The sequence below is a fragment of the Haliotis rufescens genome, unplaced genomic scaffold (assembly GCF_023055435.1).
Source record: "Haliotis rufescens isolate VD_foot unplaced genomic scaffold, xgHalRufe1.0.p SCAF_19, whole genome shotgun sequence".
NCBI lineage: Eukaryota > Metazoa > Mollusca > Gastropoda > Lepetellida > Haliotidae > Haliotis > Haliotis rufescens.
Window position 1 is genome coordinate 24,276,650 of NW_025963879.1, and position 26,717 is coordinate 24,303,366.

At 40.9% G+C, this 26,717-nt stretch overlaps 1 protein-coding gene across 1 annotated transcript; it reads left to right on the top strand.

Annotated features, from left to right (window-relative positions):
* Positions 1–1,361: 1,361 nt before the first annotated feature.
* LOC124135368 (palmitoyltransferase ZDHHC1-like) lies at positions 1,362–25,938 on the top strand. Its single transcript, XM_046500673.2, has 12 exons — positions 1,362–1,596; positions 5,098–5,270; positions 7,925–8,100; positions 9,026–9,127; positions 10,368–10,492; positions 11,233–11,250; positions 11,556–11,681; positions 12,663–12,793; positions 16,315–16,394; positions 18,152–18,257; positions 19,808–19,898; positions 22,045–25,938. Exons 2-12 carry the CDS (start codon positions 5,106–5,108, stop codon positions 22,590–22,592), a joined length of 1,668 nt encoding a protein of 555 aa, XP_046356629.1. The 5' UTR covers positions 1,362–1,596; positions 5,098–5,105; the 3' UTR covers positions 22,593–25,938.
* Positions 25,939–26,717: the final 779 nt, after the last annotated feature.

Here is a 26,717-nt window from a genome sequence, read left to right on the forward strand (position 1 = left end):
TGTAATGTTTTATAAACCCAATAGTGTTACAACAGTGCAGCTTTTTCAGCTTGCGTACTCGAATATCTTGACACATCCTTATTCACTGATCGAATGCAGGCATCGCCTGTACATAAACTCTACTGCAGTGAATGCTGCACAAAGCGACGTCCCGCTTATTGCAACTGACGCATGTATCGCTGTTGTGAGCTTTGGCGACAATCTGACACATGTGGGCAACACATTAACAGAGGAAAATTAGTTACAGGAAACAGCAGATAAGGTAGAGTTATTTTTAAAATGTCAACTTGTTGGTTTGAGAATACTTAATAGACTGTATCGAAGGGAGTAAATTTAATACCCAAGGAAAATGATCAAATACCCACTGTGAATGACAAGTATGACAATTAAGTGAGTAAATACTTAATGGCTAAACATGTATCTAGAGACATATCTGCCCCAACAGTATCAGGAAGAAGAAGAAGAAGAAGAAGAAGAAGAAGATTAACAACCCTGCTGAGTCGCTTGGGTGAAGTCGACTGTCCTGAAAAGTGAAACAGATCGAAGGCTTTCTGTTTGCTGCTCAGGACCAGTCACTTCCCACTCGAAACAGTCAACGTGTGATTTTGCATCAAGATGTAAATATGAAATGTAGATTATACAATGAATTTAATGAGACTGTCCATCACATTGTCAGTGGATGTCCTGCTTGGGTCCCATTCGCTGTCTGGGCTGCGTGTAGAGCGGACGAGGGCCCTGAGCTGATGATGAGCCTACCCTGCATAGCTGACTGTGCCAGGATCACCCAAATCCTCTTTGCTTCATTTTTTTAAATATCTGAAATAATAATAATAATAATAATAATAATAATAATAATAATAATAATAATAATAATAATAAACAGAACCTCCCATCCCAACACTAAAGGGGTTCTTTTTCCAATTTGAGAATGTCAGATTATCAACCTTTCGTTTACATAATGCAAATTAATTAATGTCGCTAAGCAACACAATGAGGGATAAGCACTTTGTTGTTCATTCAACAGCGAACATAATACGGTTAATTGGTCTCGTCAAAGTACACTTACTCTCTTTAACTGGTTCTAACAAACCTGCTAATTAGTATCAGACTAACAGGTGCCAAACACAGGTGAAGAAACGGGTGAACGCATTGGATCACGGTAAACAAGATGAACCACAATCAATACTAACGAGTCATTTACAAGTAATTAAGTCTTTGTCTGCTACCCGCCCTTGTCATAGTAATACTCTCAGAGGAACTGAAACAGTCGATGCACAGTTGGTTTTATCGACATTGTGTCACGTGAATGAATAGTGTTGCCTTTTCATAGCTTGACAGCATTTTCATGTCATGCCCTCCAACAAAACGTAGCTGTGAGATTCAGACACTATAATACATCCACATTTGCTGCGTCGTTTCCTGCATGCGCAGGTCGTGTGAAGCGTCTGTAAAAGCAATTGTCGGAGATTACCGAAGTCACCCGAAAGAGAAATTACCTTGGATTCAAGATGGCGGAATAATGTTGTTTATCTGTCGTGGACAAAATATTACCCTATCTGACCGGTGACATGTTCGAGATCTGACATCGGCACTAAGGTAAGTCTGTCATTATTGCTGTAAAATGTAGGATTGTTTATCAGCGGGCAATGGACATGTGTTTGAATACTCTGCGATGTGTTTTCCGAAAATAGAGAGTCAGTGTCAGTGTCACTAGGGCTGTACGTTTTATATCTACCTCGATATCTACATTGGCCTAATCATTTTCACTTTGATTATTTTCAAACTATTTAATACATTATGTTTGTGTTTTGGTATTTTTCAATGATTGTGCATGCCTGTTATTCTCGTTATATTCTTTTATTCAAATTCCTTTCCGTCTTGTCGCAGGTGCACGCTTACCATAAGGTAAGGGTGCAGGGTTACGTAGTATTGACTATACCAGAGTAAATAAAACTAGTATAACACTCTCATGGATGTGTACTGGGTCCTTGCATTGAAACGAATATTGATGGCTTGCACAGTATGTTCCGAGCTTGTATTTTGACATTATTTTCATTTTTGATAATGATAATGAAGAAGATGGACATGTATATATGAACATATTTACTGAAAAGAGGAAATACAATATAAATCACCTATCAAATACTATGTAAATAAACCCTATATTTACTTATATCTCTGAAAAGAGGAAATGTAAATACATCACTAATAAAATACCATGTTTTGCTGAGGTGCCGTTTTAGCCTGCACCCGATATTGATAACTTCTCCCCCATCATCATCATCATCATCATCATCATCATCATAAACAATCTCAGCTATACATGTAAAACAAGTGGTGAAAAGGCTTGTCAGAAATAACCAACGAGGATCCGTTTTTTGCAGTGTGTGACCTCACTGTTGGTCATTGCACCACATTGGCATAATGTACATGGTTCATTACACGTTGCCTATTGGTTTTACCTGCAGCCCCATGGTCTAGTGGATAGTTTGATCACTGCCTGTGTCATACCTAAAGAGTAAAGACGTTTAGAGATTGTACTTTTTTTTAACCTGGCGCTCTGCATAAGGTGATAAAACAAGGACTGGTCGGCTCAGAGTCAATATACTGTGTCTGAGTTGGGTATTCATGTTAACTGTGGTGTGGCATAGCACTGTAAAACCGGTATTATTCTGGACTTCTAAAAGCAGCCACACACATGCATGCGACTCAACCTAGTTACTTGCAGTTTGAGACCTGTGAAGATCCGGGTTAGAATGGGTCTTCAGCAACCCATGCTTGCCGTAAAAGACCACTATGCTTGTCGTAAAAAGGCGACTAACGGGATCGGGTGGTCAGGCTCGCTGACTTGGTTGATGCATGTCATCGTTTCCAACTACAAGGATCGATGTCATAATGTCAATCACTGGATTGTCTGGTACAGACTCGATTATTTACAGACCCCTGTCACACAGCTGGAATATTGATGAGTGCGGCATAAAACAACCAACCAACCAACCAAGCATTTAAGTTTAAGAAACAACAGAGAGCTTGGAATTTGGCGCTTTTCTATATATGACTGTGACGTCATATCTTTTGCGTCACAATGAGCGATATGACATCATAATGGTGATGTGCAATGTGGAGTGAAAGCCTTGCAACATGTGCAAAGCTTGCTTTGTTTTCTTTAGGGATGCCCACCTCATGTTTGCTTACTGAGTTTCCGTGCTTCTATGCTTTCAATGCCTGTCATATGTTCGAGTGAAGTATTATGGTGTGAACAAACTGCTTGAGTATATACAGCGCCATATTTTGTTCGGTGATTCCATAATTCAGATCGATAACCCACTCAAAACACTGGACTCAGCCAATGCTGCTTCACTCAGTATATTTGTTAACACCAAAGAGTTCTCGTTTTATTTAGTCAAGGTAGAATGGAGATAAACATACTGTGTTTATCTCCTAATTGTTACACAGTTTGTGAGATTGTGATACGCTATAAATAGAACAGGAACTAATAGAGTTACCTCCCATAATGGCAGAGGTAGCATAGAGGCACTATAAGCATGGCAGAACACAATTTTTGGCCCAGTCGTCTAAGGTGCCGCAATCTCTGTGAAGAGTTGTGTCCCTTTGGCACGCCAGAAACCTATGATTGTGGATTCGAATCCCGGTTCACCCCGATTATGTTTCTAGGTTTGTCAGCACCATACCCGTGCTTGTGGGTTTCACCGAAGTGGTAAACGTCTGAGACCTGCATCACTTCAGGCTTTTCTCCCATGTCAAGCTGAGACACTGTGATATAACTGGAACACTCTTAAAAGCGGCGTTAAACCCAACTCACTCACTCTCTCACTCATTTTGAAGTCTTATCTCTGTGGTATATCTTATCAACTGAAGTACTCAATATCACCAACAAGGTTCAATATTAATACAAAGAATGAACGCTTAATTTCAAGGCTGCCAACTGTCATTTTCAAGGCTTTTTTTGTTGTGTTATTATCCTTAGTCTGTCATTATTGTATTAAATCCAGCACACTGTATATTAGTCATAAGGTCTAAAAAGCAGTATGACCATCAAACATTTTCCAAAAAGATTCATTTTGCACCCAACAAAAAAATAAATCATGAATTGTTCAGGGTCTTTGGCACACAAATCTATCACTGTGATAAAGCTCCCTTAAACATCTTTGGTACATATTTGTGTGTGCTTTGACAAGTATATGTCATTTTGTACAAATTCAAGGCTTTTCAAGCTATTTTGGTGATTTTCAAGGATTTTCATGAGGTACCTTCAAATTCAAGGTTTTTTTCAAGCCTATACGAGTCCTGACCAGTGATGCAGCAAGTAGTAGATTTTCAACTCAATTTGGCCATGCCGCTCCTGGCGGGGAGGGAGGTAGGGGAAGGTTCTGGGGTGAAATAGCTTGCATTTTCATGATGCATATGGTTGTTGTATTAGCCGATAAAAGAGCGTTTCGTGGTCAGTTGATTTAGTTGGTTGGGTGTCCGTCTGAAAGTTTGCAACATTACAAACAATATTATCAACCACAGGTTTGTTTATTCATATTATCAACCACAGGTTTGTTTACTCATTTTTTCAACCAACGGTTTGTTTACTCATATTATCAACCACAGGTTTGTTTACTCATATTATCAACCACAGTTTTGTTTACTCATTTTTTTCAAACCAAAGGTTTGTTTACTCATTTTATCAGCCACAGGTTTGTTTAGTCATATTATTAACGAAAGGTTTGTTTACTCATATTATCAACCAAAGGTTTTTTTACTCATATAATCAACCACAGGTTTTTTTACTCATTTTATCAACGACATGTTTGTTTACTAATATCATCTACCAAAGTTTGTTTACTCATATTAACAACAACAGGTTTTTTTTACTCATAGTATCAACCACATGTTTGTTTACTCATACTATCAAACAAAGGTTTGTTTACTCATATTATCGACCAACGGTTTGTTTACTCTAGGTCTCAACCACAGGTTTGTTTACCTGACTGTAATTTACAGGCCACTGTGATATAAGCTTTACACAATGCATCAACATTCTCTCTCTTATCCCTGTCATGCCATTCTCCACCATATCTCCTGTTTCAGGTGGAGCGATGGAGCCAGAGTATTACCAGGAGAGCAGTCGCCGGAATGGCTGGTCCCTCCCGCCGCATCCCCTGCAGGGCGTGGCCTGGCTGGTGGTCATCTACTTCATCATCATCTACTTCACCACCCTCGTCCCCGTCCTACCCACGGAGTGGCAGCCGGCGGGATATATCGTATCTTTTACTCTACATCAGATTACCACTCTTTTAACATGTTGAACAGGTCACTAGATCAGGATGTACTTTGCTTGCTTGTTTTGAATGTTTACATCAGTGAGTTGGTTGGTTGGTCAGCAATATTCCAGCTATATGACGGCGGTCTGTAAATAATCGAGTCTGGACCAAACAATCCAGTGATTAATATCATGAGCATCAATCCACGCAATTGGGATCGATGAAATTTATCAACCAAGTCAGCGAGCCTGACCACCCGATCCCGTTAGTCGCCTTTTACGACAAGCATAGTCGCCTTTTACGGCAAGTATGGGTTGCTGAAGACCTAATCTACCCCGGAATCTTCACGGGTCGACATCAGTGAGATTATGTCATATTTTACTGATTTGGTATTGTGTCTTGACCATGATACAGCATGGCCATTATCAGACTATACCACTGTTTGGAATAATTTTAAAACCCAACAAGGCAGTCAGGCAGGTGACCCATAAGTGTTGCCTGCCCATCTTCAAAGTTACTTGCCCGCATTCAGACATTATAAATATTTAATATCGTAAAAACATAGGAGACAAATTGCATCTTGATTCTGTTGAAATAATGCAAACTATGACTTGAGAATCTACAAGGAGTTATAATAAAAGTGAATATGTAAGTATTCTTAAATTATCATCCAGGCAGTCGGGCAGGTTGAGGAAAATTTCATGCAGCCCAACAGAAAAGTTACCAGCCACAGGCAGGTGGGCTACCAGTTATTTCAGACTTTGGACTATACCCAGTGTTCGAAATACCTGCCTGCCCGACCGTCCGAGACGGGTTATATTTCATATGTGAAAATATTCAAAATATATCCCGATGATAAGCATTAATTCACATGTAAAGATGACTGATAAAATGTAACCAAAAAGAAACCCCGTTAGCTTATCCAGAGAAACATATGATTATAGTGGGCAGGCAGGTTTTGGTCAGGGCTGGCAAGTATTTCAGTCCTGTGGTCTGGCTGAAACTTTTGGGAGTTTCATACCCTGCTATACCAATTTATTACTTTGTATACTGGCAATGACGAGGTGAGCAAGATGAAAGAATTGGCTAAGTAATTTGGTAACATTGTTGAAAATACAATAAACTTTGTCTTAATTAATTACAGAATGTCGGTATCTTCATGTGCTCACAAGTCCAATCGGGACTGTTGATGAAGTTACCTAAAAGCCATTTGCAAAGCATTCTGCAATGCTTGGTTATTTTTATTTCGACTTGTAAAGCAAACTAATGATTTCTCGTTAACATTGGTTATCGTAAGGTGTGTTTAGACATGTATAAATATTCTGCTGCTCTGTCAATAAAATTATGAACTAAAACATAACAGATATAATAGCGCTGATACAGATGACGCAAGTGAAGTATTAGGTGACTTGCTCTGCCAGAAACAGTATGTAGAAGGGCCTTTTCAAAGCTGAATAGGGGCGGTCGGGTAGCCTAGTGGTTAAAGCGTTCGCTCGTCACGCCGAAGACCCAGGTTCGATTCCCGACATGGGTACAATGTGTGAAGCCCATTTCTGGTGTCCCCCGCCGTGATATTGCTGGAATATTGCTAAAAATGGCGTAAAATCAAACTCACTCACTCAAAGCTGAATATGAAAAATTGCTGGTTACCCTGCTTGAATAATGATGCCAAAATAATGAAGCAGTTATGATACAAGTTTAAATCCTTTTAGATCAGTTTCACTAAAACGAGGAGCAAAACACTTTCAGATGGAGATTCTACAGTGGCACGAAACAAACGGTGGAATATGGTCACCTGCATGTAAAGATTAGTGACAAGATGGATATGTGTGAGGCTTGATATGAACTTGTAGTTTGGCTGCGATGCTTCAGATTTCCAGGTGGCCTGTGTCACTGACCCAAGAAATAACAAATGACCATCCATTCCTGAGCTGTATACTAAGTGTCCCCTTGGAACTGAACAAGGCAGATCCAGCATTTTAAAAAAGGAGGGGTCCAAAATACTAATATCTAATTACTGCCAAAAAATGCTACATATGGATTTTGTTTTTAAAAGGGGATGTCCAGACCACACCTTTCCGGCGTCTTCCTCCTCCCCCTCCAACCCCCTCCCCCCCCACACACACACCCACACCCCCTCTATGGTGGAGAGATACATGACCTATAAGTATTAAATACATCAGTTTGTCATGTGCAGACCTAGGTTAGAAAATGTCCCTTTCATCCCATTTCTTGGTGTAAGAAGAAACAAAATTGGATTGGGTCAGTTCATCACATGGGGATCTTGGTTAGAAAGGGTCCCTTTGATCCTATCTCTTGAGGTAAGAAGAAACTAAATTGGATTTGGTCAGTTTGTCACATGGGGATCTCTTTTAGAAATGATTACTAGCAGCCTATTTCTTGGTGTAAGAACAAAAATGATTGAGTGGTAAGGCTCAGTGATTTGGTCAATTGCACGTCACAGAACCTGAAATTGTTCGAGGTATCTCGTAATATCAACCACTGGCTGAGACTCGAATATTTAAAGGCCAATGAGAAAAAGCTTGCGTATTACTGACTGCAGCATTAACAACAGTAATCAAACAACATGGTAATGGGTCAGTTTCTAGTATTGTTGTTGATCTCCCTGTTCTGTTGTTCCTTGACGCCCTCAGATTAATGGCCTGGCGTGTCTGGTGCATGTCTTCACGCACTTCATCGCCACTCTCATCAACCCAGCGGACGAAGCTGTTCTCCGGGCAAACTTCAACGACAAGATGCCAACATTTGACAGAAAGAAACGAAGACATGTTATTGAGAATCAACACTGTTATTTGTGCCGTGTGAATGTGTAAGTGAATTGCTTGTCATCGCTAATGTAGAGTATCTGAACCAGACTAAATCATACGTTAATAATGTGTAATTAGTTTACTGGGCAAATAGCAACACCTTTCATGGTTTCAGCAGTGATATTAATGTGTGATAGGATATTTAATATTACGTTAGGTGTCACAATAACATCTTTAATCTTCTTAATAACTAACACTGTGAGGAGGAGGGAGTGTGTCTTGAGATATATTTTGGTGTTCTCTTAAGGACCCTTCAATATGTTGTGTAATTAATTTTTGACGTATGATTTTGACTAGGACCTCTCAAATTATATCCATAATATTGCTTGAATGAGTTGGGTTTAACGCCGCTGTGAACAGTATTCCAGTTATATCACGGCGTGTTAGCTTAATGTGGGAGGAAAGCCCGAAGTGATGCAGGTCTTGGACATCTATAACTTTGGTGCTGACAAACCTAGAAACATAATTCTGCCAATCAGCATTCAAACCCTCAATCATAGGTTTCTGGCATGTCCAAGGGACGTAACTCTGCACAGTGAATTGCAGCACCTTAGACGACATTGAATGAAGTTTGATATTCATCTGCGAAGTGTCATGATTATTTTAATGTTATTATACAGTAAAGTACGGTTATAACGAACTCAAGGGGACTTCTAATTTTAGTTTGTTATAACCGTAGTTCGTTATAAGCATATATACAGCATTACTACAGCAAATAGTCAGGACCAAAAAAGTAAGTTCGTTATATTGTTCGTTATAAGCGTGTTCGTTATAACCGTAGTTTACTGTATTTAATTTCTGCTCTAATATCAAAATTAACTGACATGATTAAGACACACAAGTTCAGCATAGACCACATGGGCTGCCACAGAGTGTCAGCATTCGTCAACTCCTGCTGTTGAAACTCCACATGTGTTTGTGTTTCAGTGGGTCCAAGTCCAAGCACTGCAGTGCCTGCAACAAGTGTGTGTCCGACTTTGATCACCACTGTAAGTGGCTCAACAACTGTGTCGGCGGCAGGAACTACAGGTCAGTCTCCTAGAGAGTCAGTGAATGAATGCGGCGTGATGCAGCAGTCAGCAATATTCCAGCAATATTCCAGCAATATCACGATGGCTGTAGTGATTGAGTGGTTATGGTTTTGTGCCGTTTTTAGCAATATTCCAGCAACATCACAGCAGGGGACACCAGAATTTGGGCTTCACATGTTGTACCCATGTGGGGAATCGAACCCGGGCCTTCAGCATGACGAGAGAATGCTTTGACCCCTAGGCTACCCCACTGCCCTCACGATTGCTGTAAGAAATCGATCAGGCAAACCATAGACTGAGAGCATGAACACCGAGCTACACTGCTAGGGCATGATGACACAGAATCAGCCAAATCACAGCCTAACCAATAGATCCTCTTTAATCGGATCTTAAGACAAGCATTGTTGCTTTGAGAAAATATGCTGGTAGGATTTGACTGCTCAACTGAACTATCATATGTCAGTGTGTTATTGCTTCAGCAAATGAGACAGTCATCACTATGATACAGCCAAGAATCAAGGCTTTATTGTTTCTAGTCGTTTACGGTGTGTTACTAATGCGATTGAGTTGCATGGCAGTATTTGTTGATCTTCATGATAATTACATCATAGTACAAATATGACATCATCATCATCATCATCATCATCATCATCGTTATGTCATGAATTGGTATCTGTATGTGAAGTAGTTGTCATGAAGTAGTATCAGTATGTGAAGTGAGTGAGTGAGTTAAAATTTAATGCTGCATCGGCATAATTTCAGCCATATAGCGACCAGTATGTGAAGTAGTTGCCCTGAAAGGAGTACTGTATGTTCATTAGTTGTCATGAAGTGGTGTCTGTATGTGAAGTGGTTGTTATGAAGTAGTGTCAGTATGTGAAGTAGTTGCCCTGAAAGTAGTACTGTTTGTTAATTAGTTGTTATGAAATAGTATTTGTATATGAAGTAGTTTCCCTGAAAGTAGTACCATATGTTAGTTAGTTATCATGAAGTGGTATCTGTAACTAAAGTATTTATCTTGACCTGGTATAATTATGTGAACAAGTTGTCAAGAAGTAGTATCTGTGTGTTGATAAATTGTCATGAAGTAGTATTTTGAGGTCTTCAAGAAGTAGTATGTCATAAATTACTCATAATCACACGTAAGTAAGTTTCATATGTTATCTGAATGTGAGGTAGCTGTCAAGAAGTATTACTGTCTGTGAGGTAGTCGTCAAGAAGTAGTATTTTGTGTGCAGATGGTTCCTAGCCACGCTGGTGAGCGGAGGAGTGGGATGTCTGCTGATTCTGTGTGTGTGTCTGGTACAGTTCATCGGATTCTACACAGATGAGAAAGATGGACGTCTCCTGCAGCCATACAGAGGTACACACTGTTATTGGAGACTATACTGAGGATATTAATATTTCCTGGCTAATCATGCTAATACCATGTTCATCTCATTGAACGCTTGGTAAAAGTATATTTTCATTAGCTGCACAGCCACAAATGAAAGCATTTTGCACTTTACTCATTCATAAGAACAATACCTTTTCTTTTCTTTTGGCCTTGACTATATTGATAGACGTTCATGTAAGTATTTACTTTCAAGTTCCCTGTGCTTTGGTTTATGAGCATCATTGAGTTCACTGTTAATGCTTTCAAGAGGCCAAACATTTACTTTCTTTTTTTGTTTTGCACTCTTGAATTGATTAATAGGGCTTTCAGGTAAATTGTCCCGGCTGATGCTTGATGAATATGCTGGACCTGGCTATTACTGGGATTTGTTATGTTATGTATTGTACATGCATTAAGTGTTTCCTGTAATCTCCCATTATACGCACTGAGTTACCTCCCTTTGTATGAGATTCTGTACTTCACATGGCTGCTAGATAAACAATAAATACAGGATGCACACCTGCAAGACCTGCACAACCTGCACACAATGTTAACTATTACAGATGTTATTTTTCAGGGCAGCAATTGAATGACGATGGCCTTTGAAGGTTCTTCTATTGACAAAATTCTGATGTTGTATTCAGTTGTTTGCAGACATGACATGTAACATTTGTAACCATGGTAACTTGGGATAAAAAAGGTAATAATTTTGTTTGCTTTATTTCCAGGCAACCATTCCATAGCTGGTATGTACACAAACATTTGAACATTAATAAAGAAATCGTTATCATTGGAAACTATAATTACTGTAATTGTATTTCATTATGCAAGTATTATTTTGTCCATAGTGACAGGAATACAAGGATTTAAAGAATATATTGTAATTTGAATAAGAATTTTATAATTTTGAATAATTTAATTTTATAAAGTAAGGAAAGGGTAAAATAATTTCTTTTTTATTTGATAAAAACTTCAAAGCACCAAAAAAGCAGGGTTTGTTAGTCGGAATGTCATCACTTGTTTTTTTTCAATATGTCTTTCCACAATACAGAGTTCGAGATACTGCACCAGAAAGTTGACAAGGAAGGCTGGCTTGCTCTTGTGGGGATCACAGGCCTGCTGGCTTTCATCGCAGTCGCACTGCTCACACATCTCTTCAGCTTCCATGTCTACCTCAGTAAGTGTCCTACATTTTACCTTGCTCTGACACCCCTAGTACAATAACATCCATGCTGATCTGCACTGGCCTTCACAAGCTCTGTCAGACGGGTGATAACACGACAGAAGATCATGGACCATTTCATGCCTTCTACTATCCAAACAAGTTATCCTAAAGTACCCCAAACATTTCCCTTGACAGGGTGTTTTGTACAAAATCTGTAAGCGGGAGAACTGAATAGTTCATCCTGTCGCTGTTGGAGCACACAGTTGCCTCAATTCGCTGTGCAGAGTTGTGTCCCTTGTGCATGCCAGCAACCTAAGATCGTGGGTTCAAATCCTGGCTATGTTTCTAGGTTTGTCAGCTCCATCGACGTGCCCACGGGGTTCACCAAAGTGGCACATTTATGCATGGATTACTCTGTGAACATTTAGGGGGCACAGGTGGCCCAGTAGTCTAGGGCGCCGCGATTCGCTGTGCAGAGTTGTGTCCCTTGGGCACGCCAGAAACCTATGATTGTGGGTTCGAATCCCGGTTTGCCCCGATTATGTTTCTAGGTTTGTCAGCACCATCCCCGTGCTCATGGGTTTCACCGAAGTGGTAAACGTCTGAGACCTGCATCACTTCGGGCTTTCCTCCCACATTAAGCTGACACGCCGTGATATAACTGGAATACTGTTAAAAGCGGCGTTAAATACAACTCACTCACTTACTGTGAACATTTAAGTTTTTACAAAAACAGTTGCTTTCCATCTTTGGCAATTGATACGATTGATGATAACAAGTCTGTTTGGGTAAATTTAAACTTTATTTCATCACAGTTGTTCGTGTCAGATGTTTCATGACAATTTTCGTTTTGATAATCGTTAATATTTCTTCCCATCAATGATAATTCTGATTATCTATCTTTTTTACCCAGCCCTAGCCTCCATACTTAATTTCTATGTTGTGATGCACTGACAGCAACATGAATGTGTTCACGGCCTGCCTGTGTTGCAGTGTGCAAGGGCCTGAGTACGTACGACTACATCGTGATGCAGCGGGAGGACCTGAAGGATGCGGAGGAGTACCAGGAGTACACCAGCAACAAGCAGCGGCTGCAGCAGCAGCAGGCCAAGGCCGCCAAGAAGGTAACACCGGCTCTTGAGTCTTGTTTTGTCCCCACCATGCCTGTGCTCCTGAGTTTCATCATGGTTGTCAGCATCTGAGATCTGCACCTTTTGGGCTTTCCTCCCACATCAAGCTGACACGCCTCTGTATGACAGAAATACTGTTCGAAGCGGTGATAAGCCTAAATAACTGATTCACTCGCAATTTACTACAGAAGTTTGATAACCTTTATGCTGCAAATATTCCTCCAACTTCTGTCCTTTCATTCTCATAACCATGTTAACATAGAATGACACACATATTGCCTATTGGCTACAAAGCAGTTTGAGTCTTGCACCTGTCATATTTCCAATTCTGGACAGACTGATAGTAGTTCTGTGGTGGTTGTAGCTCTGTGATGGTTGTAGTTCTGTAGGAGTTGTAGCTCTGTGATGGTTGTAGCTCTGTGATGGTTGTAGTTCTGTGGTGGTTGTAGTTCTGTGATGGTTGTAGTTCTGTGGTGGTTGTAGTTCTGTGATGGTTGTAGTTCTGTGATGGTTGTAGTTCTGTGGTGGTTGTAGCTCTGTGATGGTTGTAGTTCTGTGATGGTTGTAGCTCTGTGATGGTTGTAGTTCTGTGATGGTTGTAGTTCTGTGATGGTTGTAGTTCTGTGATGGTTGTAGTTCTGTGGTGGTTGTAGTTCTGTGATGGTTGTAGTTCTGTGATGGATGTAGTTCTGTGATGGTTGTAGTTCTGTGATGGTTGTAGTTCTGTGATGGATGTAGTTCTGTGATGGTTGTAGTTCTGTGGTGGTTGTAGTTCTGTGGTGGTTGTAGCTTTGTGGTGGTTGTAGCTGTCATGAATGTAGCTCTTTGGTGGTTGTAGCTCTGTTGTGGTTGTAGCTGTGATGGATGTAGTTCTGTGGTGGTTGTAGTTCTGTGATGGTTGTAGTTCTGTGATGGTTGTAGCTCTGTGGTGGTTGTAGCTGTGATGGATGTAGTTCTGTGATGGTTGTAGCTCTGTGGTGGTTGTAGTTCTGTGGTGGTTGTAGCTCTGTGGTGGTTGTAGCTCTGTGATGGTTGTAGCTTTGTGATGGTTGTAGTTCTGTGATGGTTGTAGCTCTGTGGTGGTTGTAGCTCTGTGATGGTTGTAGCTCTGTGATGGTTGTAGCTCTGGTGGTTGTAGCTCTGTGATGGTTGTAGTTCTGTGATGGTTGTAGTTCTGTGGTGGTTGTAGTTCTGTGATGGTTGTAGTTCTGTGGTGGTTGTAGCTCTGTGATGGTTGTAGTTCTGTGATGGTTGTAGTTCTGTGGTGGTTGTAGTTCTGTGGTGGTTGTAGCTTTTTGGTGGTTGTAGCTGTCATGAATGTAGCTCTGTGATGGTTGTAGCTGGTTGATGAGTGTGGCTCTGTGATGGGTGTAGATCTGTGATGGATGTAGCTCTGTGATGGTTTTAGCTGTGTGATGGTTGTAGCTGTGATGGATGTAGCTCTGTGGTGGTTGTAGCTCTGTGGTGGTTGTAGCTCTGTGATAGTTGTAGTTCTGTGATGGTTGTAGCTCTGTGATGGTTGTAGCTGTGATGGATGTAGCTGTGATGGGTGTAGATCTGTGATGGGTGTAGCTCTGTGATGTAGCGCTGTGATGGGTATAGCTCTGTGATGGTTCCAGCTGTGTCAGTTGTGGCTGGTTGATGGGTGTGGCTCTGTGATGGGTGTAGATCTGTGATGGTTGAAGCTCTGTGATGTAGTTCTGTGATGGGTGTAGCTCTGTCATGGGTGTAGTTCTGTGATGGGTATAGCTGTGTGATGGTTTGAGCTCTGTGATTGTTGTAGTTCTGTGATGGTTGTAGCTCTGTGATAGTTGTAGTTCTGTGGTGGTTGTAGCTTTGTGATGGTTGTAGTTCTGTGATGGTTGTAGTTCTGTGGTGGTTGTAGTTCTGTGGTGGTTGAAGCTGTGATGGATGTAGCTATGTGATGGTTGTAGCTGGTTGATGAGTGTGGCTCTGTGATGGGTGTAGATCTGTGATGGATGTAGCTATGTGATGGTTGTAGCTGGTTGATGAGTGTGGCTCTGTGATGGGTGTAGATCTGTGATGGATGTAGCTCTGTGATGGTTTTAGCTGTGTGATGGTTGTAGCTGTGATGGGTGTAGCTCTGTGGTGGTTGTAGCTCTGTGATAGTTGTAGTTCTGTGATGGTTGTAGCTCTGTGATGGTTGTAGCTGTGATGGATGTAGCTGTGATCGGTGTAGATCTGTGATGGGTGTAGCTCTGTGATGTAGCGCTGTGATGGGTTTAGCTCTGTGATGGTTCCAGCTGTGTCAGTTGTGGCTAGTTGATGGGTGTGACTCTGTGATGGGTGTAGATCTGTGATGGTTTAAGCTCTGTGATGTAGTTCTGTGATGGGTGGAGCTCTGTCATGGGTGTAGTTCTGTGATGGGTATAGCTGTGTGATGGTTTGAGCTCTGTGATTGTTGTAGTTCTGTGGTGGTTGTAGCTCTGTGATAGTTGTAGTTCTGTGATGGTTGTTGCTCAATGATAGGGCTTTACTGGTTGTGGCTCTGTGGTGGTTGTAGCTGTGATGGATGTAGCTGTGATGGGTGTAGATCTGTGATGGGTGTAGCTCTGTGATGTAGCGCTGTGATGGGTATAGCTCTGTGATGGTTCCAGCTGTGTCAGTTGTGGCTGGTTGATGGGTGTGGCTCTGTGATGGGTGTAGATCTGTGATGGTTGAAGCTCTGTGATGTAGTTCTGTGATGGGTGTAGCTCTGTCATGGGTGTAGTTCTGTGATGGGTATAGCTGTGTGATGGTTTGAGCTCTGTGATGTAGTTCTGTGATGGGTATAGCTCTGTGATGGTTTTAGCTGTGTGATGGTTTTAGCCGTGTGATGGTTGTAGCTGTGATGGGTGTAGCTCTGTGATGTAGTTCTGTGATGGGTATAGCTCTGTGATGGTTCTTGCAATGTGTCAGTTGTGGCTGTGATTGTTGTAGCTCTGTGATGGGTGTAGCTCTGTTATGGGTACAGCTCTGTGATGGTTCTATCTATGTGTCAGTTGTGGCTGTGATTGTTGTAGCTCTGTCATGGGTGTAGTTCTGTGATGGGTACAGCTCTGTGATGGTTCTAGCTATGTGTCAGTTGTGGCTGTGATGGTTGTGGCTCTATCATAGTTGTAGCTCTGTGGTGGTTGTAGCTTGGATTGTTATAGCTCTCATAGGGTTGTATCTCCTAGGTAGTTAAGAAGAACTTTGCCCAGAGATTGATGTCGAGTTGCATGTGTTATAAGATGTTGCATTTCACAATCCAGAGTTGTGTCTCTTATCCACGTTAAGACCTGCTGATAGTGGGTTTCCATCGCAATTCAGATCCATTGTAAACAACATGGACTGAACTTTAGCTGAAATACTGTGTACCCTACAAACATCCAACACTCATATTCTAAATTAGGATTACATAAGGCGAGGAGCATTGTGAGAAGGATATGCACAATTGTGGTTTTTTTGTGCTTAGGAAAGGGAGGTAGTACTTGAGATTGGATAGACTGCCAATGATTGTTGTTTGTGTACAGAGTAATCGAGTGACGCCGACAAAGCCAAAGCCAGCAACGACAATAGACACTGTTGATGGCAGCCTTCACAAACAACGCAGGTATGTTCTCAGGGCCCAGTTGTCTGAGGCACCACATTGTTTGTAATGTGTGGAGTTGCCTCCCTTAGTCGTGCCAAGATCCTATGATCTTGATGATGGTGTGTATGAATCCCAGAATTGTCTTGATTTTCATCTCTGAGGCAGGGTTTTCACCAGACTCAAAATATTGCTCCCTATACACATGCAAACTTAGAATGGATTCAAATACTTCACATTGGTAATCTTGGGAAATTCAACCACAATATGTCTGCAAAGCTACAGATAACTTTTTGAGCAATTGAGTTTTTACTCCAGAGTTTCGATTCTGCTTTGGTCATTACATTCTTCATTTGGGTAACCAATATTTTTTCACTTATCTATTTATCACTGTATTGGTTTTTTCCCAAAATAAGTGAACATTTAAGGATTTACAAAACATGATAAATGTTTTACATGTATATAACTGTTCTAAATATATAGGCTTGACTCGGAAAGTAAATAAGCTCAAAATTGTGTTTTGGAAATTAGCTCCTTTGTACGCATGCTGAAAAAGCTTCATTTGGTATTTACGCCTGCTGTTTTTATACATTAGAGGGTTTTTGTAATGCATGTGTTTCTTTCTGTATGCAAGTTGATTGAAAGTAATTGGGTTTTGAATATTTTGGGGGGTATTTTACGCAAATACGCTGCTTATCTGTAGCTCTGTGTCTGTTTGATTCATTAAACCTGATCAAAGTGAAAGTTTGCAAATTCCATATCACTGGCATTTGTGTTCCACTAAGAGGCACACTCAAAGTTCAGAGTGTCACATCTTGAAGGTTGCATTAACCAGGATGAAGACGGTAGATGCTTATGACCTGCATCGCTTGGGGCTCTCCTCCCACATTAAGAAGATGTAACTGAAATAATGTTCAGTGAGGCGTTCACTACCTCTTGTCCCAAACAGTTCTAAGCATAACAAAGAAAATTTGTTTTGTTTGGCCCAGAGAAAAAAACTTTATTCATGTGGATCAATGCTTCAGGAGTTAACAAAGAAAAAAGTTACTTTCGAAATTTCAGAATGGTTCAGAACTTCAGATTCCTAATTCATGTACGTGGTGTCACAGGTTCTGTGCACAGCACACAGGTCACAAATCAGGTGAAGTTAAGCAACGTCGGTCGCGGAGAGTCCTTGGATGGATGACCGCGTTTCGGCAGCTTGGCTCCTGAGAGTTTCTAGGGCTTCAGTTCTGCCCCGCAGTGAAGCACATGTAACACACGTGGCATCTCCTTGGGCAAGTGACTTTGTTCTAAGTGTGCTTCTGTTCTGCCCTGCAGTGAAGCACATGTAACACACGTGGCATCTCCTTGGGCAAGTGACTTTGTTCTAAGTGTGCCTCTGTTCTGCCCTGCAGTGAAGCACATGTAACACACGTGGCATCTCCTTGGGCAAGTGACTTTGTTCTAAGTGTGCCTCTGTTCTGCCCTGCAGTGAAGCACATGTAACACACGTGGCATCTCCTTGGGCAAGTGACTTTGTTCTAAGTGTGCCTCTGTTCTGCCCTGCAGTGAATGGGTAGCCGGTAGGATGAGATGGCAATGTGGTTGTTAACCTTCTAACGCAGCTTGGGTTGTATAGGGGGCTGAGAATAATTCTTGAGTGCACAGGGACCAGGGTAATAATAGCGCTTTGAGCATGCCTCTGAGTGGTGTGGACAATCTGCACCTATTAGCCTATTAGTAGTAGTAGTATTGCGTATGAGCTGGATGCGTGTAGTGTTGGCTTGTTTTCGCTACAGGAAACTGTCGTATGACAAGGCATTCAGGAACCATTGTGATGAGGAGGGAGAGACTCCACCCCCTACAGCCAGTCCCATACACAAGCATGATGACTCCCGAACTAAAGTATGTACTCTTCTCTTTGTGGAGCACCTGTCGTTTCCCAGTTCCCCTTGCTTAAGTAAGGCCTGAGGATTGTGGGTAACAATGTGTTACTGTGTTGATTGTGTGCTAGTGTATCCCAGTGATGTGGATCATTGCTCACACCATCAACCACTGGTTTTTCTGTTCCAAGGCAATGGTGAGATAACTGAATGTGTGAGATGACTGAATGAAGTGAGATAACTGAATGTGGTGAGGTAACTGAATGTAGTGAGATAACTGAATGTGGTGAGATGACTGAATGCAGTGAGATAACTGAATGCGGTGAGGTGACTGAATGTGGTGAGATGACTGAATGTGGTGAAATAACTGAATGTGGTGAGATGACTGAATGCCGTGAGATAACTGAATGTGGTGAGATAACTGAATGTAGTGAGATAACTGAATGTGGTGAGATAACTGAATGCAGTGAGGTAACTGAATGTGGTGAGATAACTGAATGCAGTGAGATAACTGAATGTGGTGAGGTAACTGAATGCAGTGAGATAACTGAATGCAGTGAGATAACTGAATGTGGTGAGATAACTGAATGTGGTGAGATAACTGAATGCAGAGAGATAACTGAATGCAGTGAGATAACTGAATGTGGTGAGATAACCGAATGTGGTGAGGTAACTGAATGCGGTGAGACGACTGAATGCAGTGAGATAACTGAATGTAGTGAGATAACTGAATGTGGTGAGATAACTGAATGTGGTGAGATAACTGAATGCAGTGAGATAACAGAATGTGGTAAGATAACTGAATGTGGAGAGATAACTGAATGTGGTGAGATAACTGAATGTGGTGAGATAACTGTGTTGATTGTGTGCTAGTGTATCCCAGTGATGTGGATCATTGCTCACACCATCAACCACTAGTTATTCTGTTCCAAGGCAATGGTGAGATAACTGAATGTGGTGAGATAACTTTATGTAGTAATGTAGTGAGATAACTGAATGTGGTGAGATAACTGAATGTAGTGAGATAACTATAACTTGTTTAACAATATGGTCAGTTGGGCCAACAGCAGTGAGATAACTGAATGTGGTGTATATTCACAGCATTCACTCACTTGGTAAATCGCACCCCGGTCACTAATTCAGTGGAGTATATGGTAACGTCTTGAACAATCACAATGAATCAAAGTTTGGTTTGAAGGAAGAATCAAGATAACTGCAGTTCAGAATGTTAGCTTGAATATCCATTCCGGATTCAAATTATATCATTCAGATAAATAAATATGGTTGAATATCTTTTGGAACAGTGTTGGGGTCAGAAACTTCTTTTGCGTATGTGAAACGTGGGGTACTGGATTGGTACTCAATATAACAGGACTGTCATTCATTCGTAGTAAAAATAAAAAGGCTGTAATGGAGGGTTTTAGTCTTACTGTTGGTGACTTCACTCAAGATTTCATTGATTCATGTCAAGAATGCATAACATTAATATTCACCCATCATTGTTTTGACTGCAAGTGTTTCTTTACTCATGTTACCATGGCAACATGTCTATATCTGTGCTACTTCTTTCAGAAAAACATCCGACCAGATGACAGCATGACAGTCATTAAAAAGATGAAAAAGAAGAAAAAGAAAGTTGTTAAGCCGGGTATAAGCACTGTTGGTATGTTACCATGATTACTTGTTTAACAATAGTTGGGTATAAGCACTGTTTGTATGTTACCAAGGTTACTTGTTAAACAATAGCTGGGTATAAGCACTGTTGGTATGTTACCGTTGTTACATGTTTAACAATATGGTCAGTTGGGCCAACAGCAGGTATTTCTCTAGACCTGCTCAGAGGCCGATATTTTGCCCCAAGTCTGCAGCAAATTAGAGTAAAAATTCCCAATTTGAAGTTAAAATTTCACACTTTTTCACAATTTATGAAAATAAGAACATTAACAATAGTCCAGTTGTGGATAATAGCACGATATTTTTCCCACTTTGTCAGCGAAAGGGACTTAGTTTGAAATCCCAGATAAATGCTTGAACAGATAATCAAGATTGTTTTTTCACAGCACTAACTTGCCATTACTCCATATTTTTTAATAGTGTATGCATGTAATCAGAAGTTGGGAAGTAAAAAACAGCTGGCTTTAACTTTGAAAGGAAATTTAACATGTATGAGGATCACATCTAAGAGCTTTGTTATCCGTATCGAACACTTGTTAAATGACACTATACACTCTGTATCTGACACAGTGTTAGAAATATTTTTAAAACCCAAGAAGACAGTCAGGCAGGTGACGCACAAGTGTTGCCTCTCCATCTTCAAAGTTACCTGCCCTCATCCAGACCTTATACATATTGAAAAATTGCAAATCACATCTTGATTAAATTGAAATAATGCAAATTTGAGAATCTACGCGTTACAGTAAAACTGAAATTGTAAGTACTTGTGGTGGGATGCATCAGGGGATTGCGATTTTTTACTTCTTGATAAAAGAATCGATCACAGTCGCACACTAAGTAAAAAATATTGATTCCGAGCTTAAATGTTTGCTTTAATAACTGTTTCACTAAACACTAATCAGTAGTGCAAGTTTATAGTGAAAACATAAATATTTTCATTTGTTGTGCCATAATTCACACTGCCAACTGTAAATCATCAGTGCTCCAGGTATTTGGCAATCCTCTCTATGAAAAAGATGGCTTACGCACCACAGATAAGAGCACATGCAAGTATTGTGATACATATCGGATCGTGAGTAAGGTATCGTGATACATATCGGATTGTGAGTAAGGTATCGTGATACATATCGGATCGTGAGTAAGGTATCGTGATACATATCGGATTGTGAGTAAGGTATCGTGATACATATCGGATCGTGAGTAAGGTATCGTGATACATATCGGATCATGAGTAAGGTATCGTGATACATAATCGGATCATGAGTAAGGTATCGTGATACATATCGGATCGTGAGTAAGGTATCGTGATACATATTGCATCGTGAGTAAGGTATCGTGATACATATCGGATCGTGAGTAAGGTATCGTGATACATATCGGATCGTGAGTAAGGTATCAGGATACATTTCGGATCGTGAGTAAGGTATCGTGAGTAAGGTATCGTGATACATATCAGATCGTGAGTAAGGTATCGTGATACATATCGGATCGTGAGTAAGGTATCGTGATACACATTGGATCGTGAGTAAGGTATCGTGATACATATTGCATCGTGAGTAAGGTATTGTGATACATATCGGATCGTGAGTAAGGTATCGTGATACATATCGGATCGTGAGTAAGGTAACGTGATACATATCGGATCGTGAGTAAGGTAACGTGATACATATCGGATCGTGAGTAAGGTATCGTGATACATATCCGATCGTGAGTAAGGTAACGTGATACATATCCGATCGTGAGTAAGGTATCGTGATACACATTGGATCTCACAGTTGGTGTATCATCCCAGTCCTAGTAAGTAGTCTTAACATTATCTGCCAAGTCGGATAGGTGGAGGGAAATTTCAGTCATCCTGACAAAAAAGTTACCAGACACAGGCAGGTGGGCAGGCAGTTATTTCGGACACTGATCTGACATCATCCCATGTGGGGATTCCAGTAAGAATATTTCCTGAGGCTCCTGAGCTGCTTGAATGAGGTAACGAAACAACTCAGGTGGTCATGTTCTGTGACATGGTTGTTAGCATTCATTGTTAGTCATATCATTCACTGGTTTGTCAATTACTGACCTCTGACATATAACTGCAATATTGATGAGAGCAGAGTTCAAGTAACAAACATCTCCTGTTTCAGACAACCCCGACTTATATAGTTCGAGTCGTACACGGCACTCCGATTACCACTCGGATTCTGGAGAGTCCTTAAAAGAAGTCCAACACAGGCACCCAGACACCGAGTCTTATGACAGCGCCGTGCTTATGAACTATGACCAACACTCCTCGCAGGCGAGCCTGTTGTCAGGGAACTCCCACCGGCGCCAGGAAAACAGGAAACGCAGAACAAAAGTCATCGGCGTTGACGTCAACACAGAAGAGGATGATGACCTCAATGCAACACACATGTTTTCTATCAACGAAACTGCCAAGTTTAGAAAGGATGGTAGCTTAGATTATTCCAATGGTGGTGCCTCTCTGCCCCTCACTCCTGTGATGTTGCGGAAGAAGCAGGATGTGCCCCCGCTTGACTTGACCGCGCTGAGGTCAAGCACTGAAAGCACAGCGTCCGCTACATTCAGGCCATATAGCGGAACTGTCCGTTCCACCGACACATATGGTTTGACGGACAGACCTCTGCCCAGATTGAAGGCTGTTCCGGAAGGAGGGTTAGATACTGAAGTTTGATCATCTGTTTGGGTCAGGTAGACAGAAGGGAATAGATACATGAGATAACATCAATTGTTAAATATAGTCTACAAAACATACTTCCTTTAATTATGAAGCAGATAAGTTACATTTGTGGTGTGTTGGAAAGGATATAATTGGTTCTACATCTATCCAGGAAGTTGAAAATTGCTCAGTAAACAATGTTCAAGATTGTTCCCAATTTTGTAATATACTTCTCTGTGCCAGTAGCTGATGTTAAAATTGTTAAATTTGCTTTCAGTATTTACTCAGGAACATATTTGTAGCATCCGTTATCAACATATCGGTGTCATCATACTAGAAAAGAGAGTATAAAGTAAACATTAATTGTTCCTGTGGATTCTAATTACAGTACAGGAGTGATAAGTAGACATGTCTTTGTTTTCTGAAAAATGGTGCATATACACCTAAATTGTAGTCATTTTCTGTGTGTATAATATTTATTGACATATTTATCAGAGCGACAGTCATTGACATATTGTGTCATGTTAATTTAGTATTGTTTGTTTTCTGTTTGTTTTTATTTATGATATTTTATTTCACTTGTCCAATCCGATCCAGCGCTGTTTTAATTGTTACTTGCTGCGAGACTGTGATCGTACAAACACAGGACCCTGCTACTCATTGTATCTTCCTTCAATCCACATACACTGAAACCTTGTTAATCCAAACAGTAACGTCCCAGCATCATCATCTTAACTATCACATTTCAGAATCATCCTCATCTATCCAGGGTATTATATCTCCATTCTATTGTAATAACAACCATGGATGGACCCATTTGCCACCATAGCCAGCGTCCCGTTGAACGTACACGATGTTAAGAGATGTGTGAGAGAGGGAGGATGGGGCGAGGGAGGGAGAGGGAAACATGGATGATGCCATTCAATGAATCTATGGCTGCGAACGGGTCCAGGTAATAGATCATAATAGAATGGAGATATTATATACTGGATAATCGAGAATGCTGTTTATGTGTAGATGTAGAAGTGTCGAGAAGGAAACTATCCGAACTAGAAGGGTTTCACTACACACAGATAACAAGGGTTTCACTACACACACATAATAAGGGTTTCACTATTCACAGATAACAAGGGTTTCACTACGTACATCATGAGAGTCACTACACAGATGACGAGGGTTTCATTACACACAGATAACAAGGGTTTCACAACACAGATAACAAGGGTTTCACTATACACACATAATAAGGGTTTCACTATGCACAGATGAAAAGGGTTTCACTACACACTCATAATAACAAGGGTTTCACTACACACACATAGTAAGGGTTTCACTATGCACAGATAACAATGGTTTCACAACACACGGATGACGAGGGTTTCACAACACACAGATAACAAGGGTTTAACTATTATTCAGTATTAAAGAAGTTGTTATCCATAAATTGTGTCTACATTGTTAAACACGCTCTTCTTGGAATACATGTATACATTTGAATTTTTTATGACAACCTGTTTGGAATATATTGAAGTTGTTAATCATGTTAATATAAATATTATTATTTAATACATGTTTGAAACAATAATGAATAGATTTACAGATTTGATAAATTGCTACATTCTGTAATGTTTATGAGTGTAGAATAATATTTAGGATTTATTAGGCATGAAACTACTGGCTCTCAGGCTATTTGTTGGTGTGAAGGGGCAGCCTTGTCTGGTGGGCAGTGGGTGATTAGATAGAGTCTTTATTTCTTTGTCCAAAAGATGAGATGTATTACTGCTGCTGATGCTGATGGCAAGGCCCAAGAACCAAGTATAATTCGTGAAGCCTGACTGTGTACATAGGCCTGTGGTGGAGTATGATCATCCCTGACTCTTCGTCATGTGCTGCTGTTGTGTACATACTTGCATCCCTGTCTCCGTACCTTGTGTGTTTCTATTGGTGGTACATCATAGTTGCTGTACAGAAAACTTGTGATACCAAAAACACTGTGACCTACTGGACAGATTCACAGTCTCAATATGCACATGTTACCATGGTTACCTGTATATATCTGGCTCAGGCATGTATCTGTGATAGGCATGTTATTTACAGGAACTGCCTCAAAGATGTCTCCGTGTTTCTCATATGTTCCGATGGCTAGGTGGCCCAAGGCACTGGGTTTAGCTGTTCAGAGTAGCCTCGAAGATGTCTCTGTGTTTCTCACATGTTCCGATGGCATAGGTGGCCCAAGGCACTGGGTTTAGCTGTACAGAGTTGCCTCCCCTTGGTGTGCCACAAACTTATGATAGTCGGTTTGAATCCCGGTTTGCCCTGATTGTTTCTAGGTTTGTCAGCACCATACCCATGCTCGTTTGGTTTCACCAAAGTGGTAAACGTATAAGACCTGCATCACTTCAGGCTTTCCTCCCACATCAAGCTGATATGGTAACTGAAATTCTGTTCAAAGCGATGTCATACATTGTACCAAAATCACATCTTTTGAGACATATGTAAAAAGTAGACGTTGGTAGGGAGTTTGTGACAATTTCCAGATTGGTTTGAAAATACAATGGATTAATAATGATCGATCATGAAGGTAAATGACAGAATCACCAGTTCAGAGCAGTTCCTTTCTTTGTCCTTCATGTACAACTGAAACACTGCCCCGAGTGTCTAGAAAGTGAGAAGAGACTGAGGTCCTGTTCCTGGGTACTGTGTTCAGTGCCTGATGTTCCCAGCACTGGGACTACTTACAGTGGTACTCCTACTACCAATCCCCTGTTGATAATCAAAAAACAAGAAGCTGCTTTATTATTCTGATTTCATGAAAATTAAAAACAATTGATTCAATTTGGGGTTTCTTTTCAATTTTGACCTCCTTTCTCAAGGTGCTTCCTAAAACACAGTCTGAAGAAATGTGTCCTTTAAATGAGTTTGAAAATCACACCTGTTAAATGATTAGTGATTAAATTTGGGAAACACCCATAATATTTCCTTGTTTAACATGAGATCATGTTGCTGAGAAAAACAAAAAACGAAATTAAGTTTTTATTAAATGACAGGTCAAAGAGTTTTTAAATTGACTGTCTCTGAATATTTTGTCTGCATGGGTGGGGAGGAACCAGTTATCTCATTCAGTCATGTCTTGATGCTGACAATGCCAAGCTGACCCTCACTGGCCATTGTCCAGTGTCATGACCTGCATCTTGTCATACAGCCATATATTCACAGAAATCCATCTGGACCCTTGAACATCTGGGGTAGAATAGGTCTTCAGCCACCCATGCTTGCCCTAAAATGCGACTATGCTTGTCGTAAGAGCCGATTAACGGGATGAGGTGGTCAGACTTGCTGACTTGGTTGATGCATGTCATCGTATCCCAATTGAGTAGATCAATGCCAATGATGTCACTCACTGGATTGTTTGGTCCAGACTCGATGACTTACAGACCGCCGTCATTTAGCTGGAATATTGCTGAGTGCGGCATTTAACAACAAACAAACAAAAGATACGTAAAGATTTTTCTCAGATGAAGATGTTATGGTTGCTGTAACATAGTGGATGATTAAGAGTGAGACTTGCAAAGGAGCTTTCAGTTCGTCAATCGTAGCACTGGTTGCTGTGTGGAATGGGACTGTTATGCAGGATTCAATGACCTTGTAGTTGTCAATAGGACATCGCCTCAAGGCTGCTGTGACTCAGTATGTATAGACATACAAGTGTTTGATAATGCCCTAACTATGTATTGATTTTAAAGGGTTTAGTGATATGCCTTTGATTGCCTTGAAAGGTTCTATTGACATTGTTGTGTTGATGATGTATTGGATGCAGGGGTAGGTGCTTCATATGATCAATATACTGGTCCACCATGAACTGGTGAATACATGCATCCTTTTAGGACTTGGGTATTGATTGTATCATCGCACAGCCTCTGTGCTTTAGAAACTATGTTCCACAACCTAGCATCCCCTCCTGAACCATGGTACTGTCAGATGGGTGAGTGTGCCAACCCAAACCCGCCCCCCTCCCCCCCCCCCCCCCCCCCCCCCCCCCCCCCCCCATCCCCTGAGTCCCGAATACCATCTAATTTTTCTGAATCTCACTGCTCACCCAAGAATCCCCAAAACTATTTAACACAATACTCAAAAGCTTTG

Excerpts from the sequence above, each read along its gene's own strand:
- LOC124135368 (XM_046500673.2), top strand. The coding sequence starts at position 5,106 with ATGGAGCCAGAGTATTACCAGGAGAGCAGTCGCCGGAATGGCTGGTCC. Across the intron at positions 18,258-19,807 it reads ATGATGACTCCCGAACTAAA|AAAAACATCCGACCAGATGA; the intron begins GTATGTACTCTT and ends TACTTCTTTCAG. Across the intron at positions 19,899-22,044 it reads GCCGGGTATAAGCACTGTTG|ACAACCCCGACTTATATAGT; the intron begins GTATGTTACCAT and ends CTCCTGTTTCAG.